We start from the raw sequence: 15,721 nt of genomic DNA on the forward strand, positions 1-15,721 counted from the left end.
GAATTCAGAAGATTGTAATCTATTTATAATACGCCCTGTCTGCTTTGGGAATCGCCCTTGGATCCGAGTGGGATTTCCCCCATGTAGGTCAATTATAGTGTTGTGTGTTTTCAGTAACCTTGCTTATCAGCGCGTGCACCTTGTCAGCGATATCAGACTGGCACCAAAAACGATTTGCTGTCATGCACATCTGGTCTACCAGCATATATATTCTTGAACAGATACGATGCCTTAATAAATTGTTTTCTATTGGGTAACACGTGTATGGGGCATGCACAGATGGGCAACGTAAATCATAAGTAGTCATACACATGTTATAGCACAGTCATTATATATGGTGGGGAGCGGACCGTAATCGAGCAGTTAGCGTGGTTGTCTTTCAATAGTTATAGGACACAAGACACGGGTTCATTTCCAGCTTTGAACTGGAATTTTTTTTCATTCACCCTCGCGCGACCGTTTGCACTTTCCAACGTTTGTTAGAGACCACTTTTCTTCCATCAGTATTACGTGCATTGTGTACGTCACATGTGGGAAAGTTCGTCGGCAACTTGCCAATGGTTGGTGGTTTATCACTGACACAGCCCATAAAAACGCAATCGTGTAAGTGACGTTACACAGCACTGAAACAAACAGATCAAACCAAAACGTGCTAAAAGAAGCTACATGTATATGTACCAAAAAATTAGCATTATTCCAGGCCTTCAGATAAATTAAACAAGCCAAGCTTCAATTTAAATTTCTTTTTCGTTGAAAATTAAAAATCCCTGTTACGGACGCAGCAGGATATATATAGCAGCATACTTTTGCAGAGAAAAAAATCTCTTTAAAACCAGGTCATTTGCTACAAATGCTGTTTACGTCACACCAGACCACGACTGTTGGCAAATATTGACATTAACTTTGTCCCTATCGGATCAGCAGTATACCATGCAATTACTGAATGCTGGTATGTATATATATGATATACAGGCATGCAGGCTACAATCATCCGACATTAACTGACACATAGATAGGTGGTCCTTGAATGTAGCAAAATTGTATAGACGGTTCATGAAATGAATGTAGCAAAATGTCAATGCCGGTCAATGAAATTAATGTAGTAAGATTGCATTGACGGTCCATGAAATGCATGCAGCAGAACTGCATAGACGGTTCACAAAATGAATGTAGTGAAATGTTCATTACTGTGAAGCAAATGAATGTAGCAAAATGTCATTGACCGTCCATGAAATGAATGTAGCAAAATGTAATTGACGGCTTATGAAATGAATGTAACAAAATGTCACTGACGGTGCTTGAAATGAATGTAGCTAAATGTTATTTATTGTCAAGAAAATGAATGTAGCAAATGCACCTTGTGTTCAACAACAGGAAGAACAGAATCTCTCACCAAACCAAAAACAAAAAACAAAAAAAAAAAACTCACCAGCAACAACAACAACATCGCCTTACTCCCATAGAGGTGCTCATTGCAGTCAAAAGCATGTTTTATAACCATGCGCACTGTTCAGAGCAGTATATGTGTCGTGTTGAGTAAAAGCACTTCGTTGGATATACCAAAAATTGCAATCAAAGCCCAAATGTGATACATATTTTCTTATTAATTTGTTTATTTATTGGATTAGTGTTTTACGCCCAGCTCAAGAATATTTTCCCCCTATATGACGGATTCCACCATTATGGTGGGAGGAAACCGGGCAGAGCTATTTGTGCTCATTGCTATTTGGGTAATTGGTCTTGCGATGACAGAGCCGGAACGTCCTTTGTGGCTGACGGCTGATAGACGTATTTCTGTTTTAGATACCTATTGTTTTCTTTGCCCTGTTTCAGTTCGGAAGGTTTTGCCAGGCTTGACGTTCACCATGTCACAAAGGGGTTACGCCAGCAATGCGCCTTCAGGGAAACCGGTGAGCGAGCTAAAACTATTATCCCCGATAACAACTTACTTCAAGCTTTTGTAATGACCTCTTTTCTACTTCTTCCAAGAGCCTCTGGATAATGTGAGGAGGCCTATAGGTACAACTGGTTTACTGGAAGGTCTGATGTAACTTTACACTGGGTTCGATTATTTATTTCAGTTTTGAATAAACGCATCATAGTTGTGGAAGACAAGTAGACTTCAGTGTACATTAGAGGGCGCTAAATGCCGTGCGAGCGTCATCGATCATTTACTGTCACAAACGCCCGCAAGCAATAATGGCGGGGCAATGTACTATATAAGAAATTTGATGCTAAATTAACACACCGACTTACTCTAAAATATAGCCGTCAACACTATCGTTCATTCCCACAAAAATGTTTGTTGTCTGATTGATGGCTTTCTGTTAAATTTAATACAGTATTTTTTATTAAGAGTAGATTCTGTGTAAATGTATCGGTTCGACTTCTTCTTGTTTCCAGAAAACGACACAGCTCAAAGAAATGTTGAATTCCTCCGAATTAGAGTTTATTATGGAAGCCCATAATGGCCTAAGTGCCCGGATTGTCCAGGAGGCAGGTGAGTAAGGGTAATCGCCATTATGTATGTTGAAATGGCCGAGTGGTTGGAGTACGTGTGTCAAAAGCGGTAGAACTAGTTTCGATCCTTAGTCAGGTCATATCCAGGACATTAACATTAACAATCTTACGTTATATTTAAGAACAGGGTCCCATTCTACAAAGTTATTTTAGTCTAAAGTCAAAATTTGAAACACCATTATAACACGGTTTGTGTCTCCAGAGCTTCAAATTTTGACGGGTTGGTCTAACAGTGTAACATTTGTTAAAATATATTCCCCAAGGTAACGCATAGTATCCAAATATAAGAATATCTCAAACTTTTACTGAAGTTAAATCTGGTTTTATGGAATCGGCGAGAGATCGGAAGAATTATAATATAGGCCTAGTGTGTTTAGAGACAGGGGGCATCAGGTCAGTAGTCATTAGAATGATGTTTCAGTGATGCAGCATTATGGATATGTCAGCCAGCAACAAAAAGGTACCGTTGTGATGACCGAAATAAATGTCGAGATGTAGAATTATTTGTCAATCGTTCAATAACCTGTGAACCAATAAATTACTGAGGTAATCGATGTTCTCAGGTTTCAAAGGTATCTGGGGGAGTGGCTTGTCGATCTCAGCTCAGATGGGTGTCAGGGACAGCAATGAAGCCTCGTGGACGCAAGTCGTTGACGTCATGGAGTTCATGAGTGACGTCACAGATATCCCCATTCTGCTAGATGCTGACACTGGATACGGAAACTTCAACAACGCCAGGCGGTTAGTCCGCAAACTGGAACAGCGGAATGTTGCCGGTAATTTTTGTGACGTGATACAATTAAACTTCTGCGATACACACATATATATATATATATATATTGCGGGTGCTGACCATGGTCAAGTTGTTAAAGGTGCTCGCCATTTTAATCGTCAGGGTGCCGTTTAGTATAGGAAGCAATCGCAAATTGCGCCTTCCGTATTTTCCCTGACAACTTACAGTGAAGAGATAAGTTGCCATGGTAACTTGTCGCAGTGTTGTCATAGTGTTGTGGCAGCTTTGTGAAAACGGGCCCCAGGACACATGTGGTACGGGTTCTCTAGAACAGGGAATTTGTAGATTTCCCGCTCTCATTTAATGTCGGGTCTTTGTGTCAATAAGCGGTTGACAACGCCCATCTGGCCGTTTGCGTAATTCAGCTGGTGTTCGTTGAAAACCACATCTCCTACTGTCGTGTGCATATCTGTACATCGGATGTGGGGGAAGTTCGTCAAAGACTTTCCTAAACCCATGGAACCAACGTTCTTCTTAAGTATACAAAGTGTTAAGCAAGAATAATAATAAAAAATTGCACTAGAGTATTCACGGCATTCTAGGGGTTATTGCAGATGTTTCTAACTTTGGAGTTTAAAAGCGTAAGGATATGAAGGAGCTACAGAGCGGCATAATGAAACATTTAATTATCTTGAGCAAGTACCAACATGCTGTTAATCAATATTTAAAGGCTACTGGCCAGTCTCATAAAATATAATTCTGCTATGCATTTGCTTATAATATTCTAGGTTATATATTTTAACTTTTTTTTTAATTTTAATTTTAACTGGGATCGGCGTTATTTTGTTAAAATATATTTGTCAATATATTTTTGTTTGATTATGGATGTTCTCATTATCGCATCGGAAAACAGTTACTGTCTCCTCGTGAAAACATTCCAACATGGCTGCAAAATTGTTAAAGTAGCGTTGAGCGATAATCATCCATTCATTCGAGTCAGACTTGTCACTCAAGCACTTTATTTTTTGCCATAGGTGCGTGTTTAGAAGATAAACTGTTCCCCAAAACAAACTCCCTCCACGACGGTCGTGCACAGCCCTTAGCAGATATTGATGAATTTTCCTTGAAAATAAAGGTATGGTTAATAAAGGTTTGTGCTTAATAAAGGTGTATACTTAATAAAGGTTTGTACTTAATATAGTTTTTTAGCCTCATTGGAGTCAAAGGTGAATTCAGTATTCTTACATTGTTCCAACTTACTTGAATGTTTAAAAAAACGTAATGAGGAACATTTCCTCAATGTTGGAACATGAGGAGCATTATGCAGATTAGCGTTGACCAATATCGCCACTGCGCGGTAATAGATATCCCATTGTCTACAGGTTAGTAGCCGGCTTGTAGTCTGTAACCATTAAAATTGTTCCACTGGCATCTGTTTGTACTTTCAACTATTGCTGTTCCAGCTGAAAACTTTACAAAATGGAGTTTCTTGTAACTCACATTGCGACTCCATGTTTCTTTTTCTTAGAAGTCATTTCCAGCAGTTTTTTTGTGAACAATTCTTGCAAAAGATTTAGAAACAATGTCAATTACTGAATCACAGTGAATGGAGCAACATCTTTTAAAGGAATTTTAACCATTCACTGTTCGGTTGCCGTCATGTATATTAGTAGTTCACTGGATTATCTTTATTATTTTTATTATTTTATATGATAAATTCTTGTCGTTGGAGAATATAACATTTCAGTGATTTGAGCTTAGAAGGATATTGCAACGGCGCTGATTGGCAGACTGTGGAGATAACACCCTAAGTCACGGAAATTATTTTATTTGAGTTAATGTGTCATACCTACAATTCAGCTTAATCTAGCTGAGCATGACGTCGACTTGACGATCTCTCACTTCAGTCAATCGATGATTCTTAATCGTCTTTGAAATAGATAATAAACGATCGCAAAAAAGACAGCAAACATTTCAATTAATTCTACAAGTGTGGCATGTGTTCCAGGCGTGCAAGGACTCGCAGACAGACCCTGACTTCTGTATCGTCGCTCGTGTGGAGGCCTTCATCGCTGGCTGGGGCCTAGAGGAAGCACTGAGGAGGGCTGAAGCTTACAGAAACGCTGGTCAGTCTATGCAGATGTTCAAATAGAATTAAGCACTCGGTGTTTCTTTGTTTTATTTTGATTGATGGGTGCTTAGCGTCGTATTCAATTAAAGCTTTTCATGTATAAGACGGCGGTCAGAAGGAAATCGCAAAATCCGTAGCGATAGCTGGATTCGAACACACTGGTCTGGCAGTCACAGAGAGTTACCGTGTTAACATTCTCATCCAGCGAGGGCCCTCCTTATCCTGGGTTAACATGGATGACGACCATGTTATTCGAATGTCTGTTTCGAAGCCTTGGTTCAGTTTCACCATTATTGTAGGCCCTGTAGGTCGACATGACATGGCTGGAAAACTGTCCAGGCTAGACAAAGCCACAGTCGTTGTTGTAGGCCCTGCAGGTCGACATGATGCTGGAACACTGTCGAGGCTTCACAAAGCCACAACCATGGTTGTAGGCCCTGTAGGTCAACATGACATGGCTGGAACACTGCCCAGGCTGGACAAAGTCACAACCATTGTTATAGGCCCTGTAGGTCGACATGACATGACTGGAACACTGTCCATGCTTCACACAGCCACAACCATTGTTATAGACGAAGCAAATGTCATGTTGTCAACAAAGAGTATATTTAGTTTCTGGTCCACTGAAGCGCTTACTGCGCTGATTGTACAATTATGTCCCTCTTTAAACCCCATCCTTCATTCGTTGTTTAAAAACACATCAAGCTCTGTGTCGATTTTTTCCGCGTTTAGAATTTCAATTTCAACCAAATAAAAACATTTTATATTATAAAATAATGAATCGTCGTGATAAATAGCATTGTATGGCTTTTTTTCTTCCCCAATATAGGAGCTGACGCCATTTTAATGCATAGTAAAAGAAGTGATCCCAAAGAAATCGAAGAATTCATGAAGGCGTGGAATAACCAGGTGTGATGTACATTGTATATGTGAACTCGACCAAACGATATCTCTTTGGTTTTAATGTGTTAAATTAAAAGTTAAAATATGAAGTAAGGTTCATCATACAGACAACTTAAAACTATGCAGGCGGCCTCCGCGGCTAAGTTGGTTATCGCGCTAGCGCAGCGTAATGACCCAAGTGCCTCTCACTACAGGGAAGGTCTATCAGCAACCTGCCAATGGTCGTGGGTTTCCCCCGGGCTCTGTCCGGTTTTCTCCCACCATAATACTGGCCTAAGTCGTATAAGTGGAATATTCTTGAGTACGGCGTAAGACACCAATCATATAAATAAATGAATAAAACTATGCAAAAAATATACTTTCATGTCATTTTCTACATTTTTCTAATGAGAGTTAAAGCCATTTAAAATTTTGAATTCTAAAATGGCCTTTATGGACCATACTGTCAGAGTTTAGAAACTCTGACGTAACAGGAAGTTTTCCCCACCCCAATCATGACACTGAATGTTGTCATAACTCTTTTAACCCATGAGTAAAAGATTACTGAAATAACGTTCTCAAAAATTCCTTCTTTCTGGTGAACATCCACCCACAAAGGGCCTATCAGTTATTCTGTCTGTAATGGAAGACCCGGTCCCACCTCATTATGAAATGATTCAATTTATAGAGAATGCAGTGCACCAGAACTTCGTATTATGATATACTGTAAGATTGTAGATATTTTCCCGACATTTTTTTTGCAACTAAGTCGTTACAATTACTACCAATAAACCAACAAAAAAAGGTGATGTGACGACAGAGTTAATAAATATCGCCACTATGGCCCATAAAGCACAACATAAAATTAAAATATTTGAATGCCTTTTTATCTCTCTTCAAAAATATACAAAAATAAATGAAAGTATTTTTCGTTTTCAGTTGTCTGCAAGATGAACCTTACTTCATATTTTAACTTTCTTTTACTTTAAAGACAAAGAAAACATTAACATAAAGTATGTGTCAGATGAAAGACCATCAACTACTGTGGAGAAAAGTACTTATTTATTTTTGTAGAATTTGTTCACCCTATATGCATTAAAATGCATTTTTTGGGCCTTTGAATTCCACTGTTGCCTTTTCTGACCATTTGGGACGAATGACGTAACATCAGGTTTTGGCTACTTATCACACAAAGACTGGAAGATTTTGTCGATCAAAATACATTTGGATATCCATGTAGAGCTATCGATGCATTCAACGAATAGACCTAATAAGTAACTATTTTAATAAAAAAAAGATATACATTACGTCGCTGATACCCAGTCAGGCCACGGTAGGATCCGATACATTGAAAGAATTTCACTCGCTTCGAAAAAGTCTTAAAGCAATAAATCCAGATATTTTTCTGAACAGTTTTTGATGGCATCTCATCTGATATATACTTCATTTTAGTGTTTTCTTTGCCTTTAATGTGTTTGTTGTGACTGACAGGAGGATCCTACCGATGTGAATTTACGTTGATAAGCTGCTGAACGGATTAAGCTGATAGACTATAATTCTGTTGGTGCTTCTGTTCGTTGATCTGATCGCTCACCGGAGGAAAATAAACCTCCTCCACTAGTAATCACCGAGCAATGACTGGAACGTGGCCATAGTATTCCCTCTAGAAATCCATTGTGACTCCGACAAAGTGATTCCACCTGATCAATTCTAGAGCAGTGACGGTTAATAAAGTGCAATTAACATCACTGCACCTTTTTGCTTTTTAACCTAATTCTGCTTAAGTCATGGTGCTAGTGTGTGTTGGGGTGGAGGGGGTGGGGGGTGGGTGGGGGGGGGGGAGGGAGGCGTGTAGTTTGCAACTGTTTGAGCATTTTACATGAACAGTTAGAATAACCCCTGACAGAGTCAAATTGACAAAGAGGCTGTATTTCACCGGTTGCGTCTTACTATTTACCAATTATCGGACTCTTGTCGCCGCTCTGGTTTTACCCTGTGTACAGTTAGTGTTTAATTATACCCAGTTGAGTGCAATTTTCGATAGGAAATCTAGACATGAGTCTAAAGATTCTTCCTTCGCATAGGCTTTATTGCTTTTCCAATTTGTATCTGTGATAAAATGAAACCACCACGACATGACTTACATGGTTAATCTATCCTGTCGAAGTAGAAAGAGAATTACTAGTAACCTGTCAAATCGTACATGACATACCTTTGTATGCTGAGATTCAAATCACTCCGTTACCAAAGTCATATCTTAGGATTACTATTAGAGAATGCTTTACTGTAGCGGAATGAAATTGGTATAAGCATCACCGACTTGGATATATGAACAGTTGCAATCGAAGCGCAACTGAGATACAGATTTGATTATTGAAAACTTATTTATTTATTTATTTATTTGATGTTTTACGCTGTACTCAAGAATATTTCACTTATACGGCGGCGGCCAGCATTATGGTAGGAGGAAACCGGGCACAGCCCAGGGAAAGCACACGACCCCCGTTGCTGGACGACCTTCCAATGTACGGCCGGAGAGGATGCGGTCGTTTTGAGTTCAAGTCCAGCTTATGCTGGCTTCCTCTCCGGAAGGTCTGTCAGCAATCTGTGGATGGTTGTGGGTTTCCCCCGGGGTTTGCCGTCGTATAAGTGAAACATTCTTGAGTACGGCGTAAAACACCAATCAAATATATAAATGAATGCATAAATGAATAGAATATTTTCCAGTGGCAAAGCTGTCAACGCTGACATCCCCAACACTGCCCACCTATCACCGCCAACAATTCTACATTTTATCGCTGTTTACCTGTACCTATGCTCGCATTTGCCTTTGTGAGGGGTAAAGTCCATCAACCTACTTTTTGTCACTAGGGACCAGTCGTCATTGTTCCCACGAAGTATTATACCACACCTACCCAGGACTTCCGGGACATGGGCATCTCCATGGTGATATGGGCCAATCACAACATCCGCGCCAGCATTGCCGCCATTCAAGGCACGACGGCGCAGATCTTCAAAGATCAGAGTTTGCTGAATGTGGAGGGAAAGGTAAGCCTGTCTTGAATAGGAACAACCAGAAAATAGTGCTGCTCCCCTCTTGTGTCGCACTGCATGGGCGGGTATTATTTATTACTTGCACTCAAAAAATTAAGCAGTTAATTTTAACAGAAAGCCTGTTGTCTGATTGTTGCTAGAATGTATTCTGCTATTATAACGCAATATTCTGCCATACGCCATATAATATCCTGTTAGTCTAACAGAATCTATATGTCGAATTAATAGAATGTGTGTGTTATATTTAACAGAATAATCTGCTGCAATAACAGAATACAGTCTAGCATCACCCAACAGACAACAGACTTTCAGTTAAAAGCAACACATTCATTATTGAGTGTACTGGCATAAACGTCTTTCCTCTTAAATCAAAGGCATTCGCCATGAAGTAAAAACTGGCACCAATGTTACCAGCTTATAGCCCAACAAATGAGAACGTCTGGCGCAACCTACGGATGGTCGTGGGCTTCCCCCGGGTTGTGCCCGGTTTCCTCCCACCATAATGCTGGCCGCCGTCGTATAAGTGAAATATTCTTGAATACGGCGTAAAACACGAATCAAATAAATAAATAAATAAATCATTAACAGCGTCATGTGACTGGTCGCTTTAATATGGCGACACTCGTGTTTCCAGATAATCACAAACACGTTGGATCTCGTTGATGTTGTAATCGTGTTTATATTTGTGTCTGTACATTTTCAGATTGCTACAGTAAAGGAGATCTTCCGTCTGCAGAGAGACCACGAGCTGGTAGAGGCCGAGAAAAAGTATCTACCGGAAACCAAATCTTAGCAATGGCGGACTTGGTTACCTCTAGTGCACACATACATCAAAAAGAATTCCACCTTATTTCACAGTTAAACAAAAAAACTTTCTACCACATGAACTAAGCTTTAAAATGAGACGAGAAACTTTCATGACAAATGATACGTCATTATCTGCAATTATAAATGATCTTTTTATTACCACTGCTGCCTTGTATCCATACCTTACATGAAAGAAAACAAAGGAAATCCTTTATATCTAGCTTTCTTCCACTTTTATTCTCAGTTTTACTCTTTAGGCTGCTGTGAAGTCCAACTGCAGAGGCTTCACTTCAGTCAGAAAAACTTCGATTTAATGACACGGAGCTCTGGTAACAACATGCCTGCCTGTGTTCGCTGGCAGGCTACTCTCGAACCACTTCACGGCTTACAATGATGATGTACAGCTGTACGTCTTAAATTATACGTCGGTATGAGAATATGAATAATTTTCACATGTATTCATTTGGCCCTTATGTACGGCTTTAGAAGGAAGGTGTTCAGAAATAAATTTATAACCATATTGTATAATATTGGGACTGACATTGCGGGAAAATACATTTTGGTACTTACGTTGGTATTATAAAATCTTTTGTTCGTTACTACAGCTGTTCTTGGTTTAAAAACTGGTTTGTTTTCAAAATAAGCCGAATTGACATTTGGAGGCTCTCGTGAAACAACGCAGCTAACGGACGTGATTTTATGGTGAAAGGCGCCGGTGATCTGACTAATCCGACAATGCAATATCTCTATGTATATTCAATCTAGCAGCTACCATAAATTCACCTATTTTACTGGCGTTAGTTTGCGAGAACCTCCAACATCACCCAAACCTCTTTGTCGCGAGACTGCTGAAATGCCGATTCGGTTTATTGAACCCTTTGGGACATATACGTCTATGATAGTAAAGGTATAGGCGTTCTCTCCAAGAGGCGAATGCAGCAAATTTTCCACTTCACCTGACAGACGTCATTTCCTGAGAGAACTTTCTGACGTCCATAGTGCGAATCCAGCTACTGCTGATTTACCGCGTGTACTTGTACTGGTGTGATATTTTTCCATATAATGCGTATATGATTTACTGAAACAATAGAGAAAGAATTTTTTGTACCGCGATAAACTCAAAACAATGAAATGTGCCGTTGAACAACTGAATTCTACCACAGTCTTCTCAGTGCTTGGGACATGTTCACGTTCTCATGCATAAACGCGAGTAGCATCTCAAACCTTGTCATGTCCGTTGTTTACGTTTTAGTCTGATGTTTCAGTGACGCAGCATTCAAAAAATGAGGGGTCGAGAACACCCGGCTTCCAGGAGAAGCCATGTTGGTGTGAACAAAATATTGTTGCAACTGTGAGGGTAAGGTCGTAATTGCGAAAGACTGGCCATGTAACAGGTCATTGTAATGCGTATGCGTAGCCACAGGCTATCGGTTCCGAACTAAAGAGTGGAGCACTGATTGGGTAATACTGCCACACAGACATTTTAGGTTGTGGATACACTATAAACTGTACACGAATGCTGTACATATATGGAAACTGATTTCATTCATTTCCCTGGAACGTTCCTTTCGTCTGTCCGTCATCAATGAAAACTGTTTACTGCTTCTCCTTGCATGAATGCGTCCTAATGTCTTAGTTTATATGCTTTCTGAATAGTTTGGTGTTCGTGTTGAATGCTGTTTTTGAAATTGGTCTTGCGAATATAATACACGGAACAAGCGTTATGGCTGACCGATGGTATAAGAATGTATCTTTCGACGGCTGGAATGATCAACATTTTATCTTACAGGTCCAGAAAAGTAACGTTGATTTAAGTAAAAGGTTAAATTTTCAGAAGCGGCGCATTCAAGGAAACGCTGAGTCGTGATGGGCCAAACGCAATGGAAACACTGAGTCGTGATGGGCCAAACGCACAGGAAACGCTGAGTCGTGATGGGCCAAACGCACAGGAAACGCTGAATCGTGATGGGCCAAACGCACAGGAAACGCTGAGTCGTGATAGGCCAAACGCACAGGAAACGCTGAGTCGTGATGGGCCAAACGATGGGCCAAACGCACATGAAACGCTGAATCGTCATGGGCCAAACGCAGGGGAAACGCTGAGTCGTGATAGGCCAAACGCACAGGAAACGCTGAGTCGTGATAGGCCAAACGCACAGGAAACGCTGAGTCGTGATGGGCCAAACGATGGGCCAAACGCACAGGAAACGCTGAATCGTCATGGGCCAAACGCAGGGGAAACGCTGAGTCGTGATAGGCCAAACGCAGAGTAAACGCTGAGTCGTGATGGGCCAAACGCACAGGAAACGCTGAATCGTGATGGGCCAAACGCACAGGAAACGCTGAATCGTGATAGGCCAAACGCACAGGAAACGCTGAGTCGTGATGGGCCAAACGATGGGCCAAACGCACAGGAAACGCTGAATCGTGATAGGCCAAACGCACAGGAAACGCTGAGTCGTGATAGGCCAAACGCACAGGAAACGCTGAGTCGTGATGGGCCAAACGATGGGCCAAACGCACAGGAAACGCTGAATCGTCATGGGCCAAACGCAGGGGAAACACTGAGTCGTGATAGGCCAAACGCACAGGAAACGCTGAGTCGTGATGGGCCAAACGCACAGGAAACGCTGAATCGTGATGGGCCAAACGCACAGGAAACGCTGAATCGTCATGGGCCAAACGCAGAGTAAACGCCGAGTCGTGATGGGCCAAACGCACAGGAAACGCTGAATCGTGATGGGCTAAACGTAAAGGAAACGCTGAGTCGTGATGGGCCAAACGCAGAGGAAACGCTGAGTCGTGATGGGCCAAACGCAGAGGACCCGCTGAGTTGTGATGGGCCAAACGCAGAGGATTTTAGAACCGTTATTGTCCACTGGATGCTTCTTCAGAGTGGAATACAATACATTCAACATTTAAACAAACAATAGACCTGTATTTAACACGACACAAAACACCTAAGATAGGAATTATACGACTGTTTAATAATCTGAAGTTACATACACAAAGGCAATACTTCCAAGAGGGAACCATTTAGGAAATATAGCAACCAAAGATTGGAGAACGTCAGAGCCAAAGTTAATCACACTGAAGAACAAATCTGCAACTACAGTTTGGTTGTAGAACGAAGCAACGCTCTCCGTTTAGTTTCACAAACACCCGGGTCAAGTAGTCCTCGATCTCAGAAGAAACGTCACACGCACTACATGTTACTGCCACGCGCTCTGCTTGTACTTGACAGGAACGGTATCAGGGTGACTGAATCTAAACGTCAAATACCTCATTTGATGAACACACTTGGGGTGAACTGCGATGAAATGGGTTATAATTCGCAAAGCTATCATCTCGTGTGCACTAAGGAAAATGAAAACTTAGTGATATTTTGGAGAGTTAATATTTACACAGCAGGTAATTTCATAGTGGAAAACCACACCGGAAGGACTTTGCAGCAGTAAGACACGCATATATGTAGCGCATGAATTCATTACTTTGAGGAAACTGTCCTGATAAATATCTTCTGAAGTTTTCGGAAATCCGATGTCAAAAGAAAAGATCAATTCAATCTTGTACACGATGGTTGATTTTAATCGGGTTTGATCAGCTCTCTATAACACGGTTTTGAATGGTTTTCTTTTCTCGTCACACCTAATATCACGAACTAATAATAAAATTTAAAAAAAAAAAAAAAATAATAATAATAATAATAAAAATATGGTTCAGACTCAAAGAAATAATCCAGTGCAGTTTTACTCTGCTTAACCACATCGCAGGATGTAAAACTAAGGGAATGCAACTCCAGGACGCGCTACATGGTAACAAATACAATTTTTTTTAGGAAATAAAAATAAAACATCCAACGGAGAATGGGCAAGTGAGACTCGTGAAAAAGGGACTTTTGGAAAGCATTCTTCATTATTTAATAATTACTAATAGTGAAATATAACGATGTGAAAGTCCACAATTTGCTGTATATTTTTAAAAACATTTGTTAAGGGGAATTGTACGTAACAGCGACCAATTCCTTGTCTCGTGACGGACTTTTCCTGATCACAACTCAAAGACGGCGACACGATTCTGTTCATAATTGCATTTTGTGATCAAGATTCTGTCCATGTCTCGAATACCCAAGTGGGCGTCTTTCTCGGTAGAGGATCCCTGGGAATTAAACAGCTGCCCCAGCATATCACGATAAAAAGCCTGGAAAAGAACAAAACATACGGTCAGCTGCACCGTAACCATTAGCCCGTTCCTCGTAACATATCTACACAGGTTGAGAAATAAATGTCGCACAGGAAATGTACGCGCCACTTTCACAAAACTTCGTACTTCCATTTTCTTGTAACTGCCTGTCGGAACTGCAGCTTTTCTAGGATATGATGCAATAAGATCACGTTTCATATGAAAAGAAAAAGGTTACGATTGACGAGTTTTTGTGAAAGTGGGACATGAACAACTACTTTCCGTTTTAATTCATCTTATTGGGCCTACGGTGGCCCGATTCCTGAGCTGAACTCTGGAGGATCAGCTACAACAGCTGTTTAGTATCTCACATTGGTTTATATACATGGTGGCCTGTGAATGCCATGTTTTTTTTAACACAAGCGACCTTTTTCAGCCTCCATTTCTTAGAGAGGTGTGGCGCTTCATCCGGGTTAGTGTTTTGTCAGTGGCAATCGCAAAGCACGCTACAACACCCACTAGTACCTACACGTACGGGTAATATGTTAATGAGCTTGTAAGACATTGCGTTACGGACGACGAAAGCGTTCCAGGCCAAGACGGACAGAAACAGTAGACATAAAGATTCAAGTATCCCATGAATAAGTCACGCATAACGCTAAGCTTAGTGATAAGTGGCCAAAAATAAAGGGGGAGAAAATCTAAACTTTCGAAAGGTCATTTCTAATCACAGTTTAATTGCTTGTTGAATTCGGAAAGCCTATTTTTCAGCTACAGTCTGTAACCGTTTCCGGCAAAATACAGCACACATTTCTCCTGCCAAAACTGGAACCAATTCTTCGTGTTTCAAGGTGAATGCATTATTGACGTTGTGACTCCCGATCCGTTGTCACAACAGGCAGATAAAGCGTCAAGCAGGCGTCGGCAAAGACATTCCATCGAGAAAGATTTTTCGAGACCGAGAAATTACGTTCTGCGTTCTGGAGACCGAGAAATTCCGTTCTGCGTTCTGGAGACTGAGAAATTCCGTTCTCCCTTCTGGAGACCGAGAAATTCCGTTCTGCTATCTGGAGACCGAGAAATTCCGTTCTGTGTTCTGGAGACTGAGAAATTCCGTTTCTGTTCTTGAGGCTGAATGCCTTCTGTCCTGAGTTGTCGTCGTCGCCAAATTCCACCACCTATCATCCAGCTTGGTATACACGTGTAGTACAAAAGAATATATAAAATGGAATGTTTTGTACACTGTACTGGTTATAAAATGCCAGCAACGTTGACGAATGGTCCACTAGTGGGACCAGCGATGTGAGACATACCCTGTCCATTATTAACGCTTTCCATTATTAACGCACTTCCCAAGTGTATTTCAGCTGTTCCATCTGTGAAGCATCGTACTAATTGCTTCTTCTCACATA

General features: G+C 40.8%; 1 protein-coding gene across 1 annotated transcript; it reads left to right on the forward strand.

Annotated features, from left to right (window-relative positions):
• Nucleotides 1–1,830: 1,830 nt before the first annotated feature.
• On the forward strand, nucleotides 1,831–10,347 carry LOC135476734 (phosphoenolpyruvate phosphomutase). The gene is made up of 8 exons (XM_064756853.1): nucleotides 1,831–1,910; nucleotides 2,404–2,500; nucleotides 3,084–3,296; nucleotides 4,288–4,388; nucleotides 5,262–5,379; nucleotides 6,214–6,293; nucleotides 9,138–9,314; nucleotides 10,024–10,347. Exons 1-8 carry the CDS (start codon nucleotides 1,866–1,868, stop codon nucleotides 10,111–10,113), a joined length of 921 nt encoding a protein of 306 aa, XP_064612923.1. The 5' UTR covers nucleotides 1,831–1,865; the 3' UTR covers nucleotides 10,114–10,347.
• The last annotated feature ends 5,374 nt before the right edge of the window (nucleotides 10,348–15,721 follow it).

The sequence above is a fragment of the Liolophura sinensis genome, chromosome 10 (assembly GCF_032854445.1).
Source record: "Liolophura sinensis isolate JHLJ2023 chromosome 10, CUHK_Ljap_v2, whole genome shotgun sequence".
NCBI classification, from domain to species: Eukaryota; Metazoa; Mollusca; class Polyplacophora; order Chitonida; family Chitonidae; genus Liolophura; species Liolophura sinensis.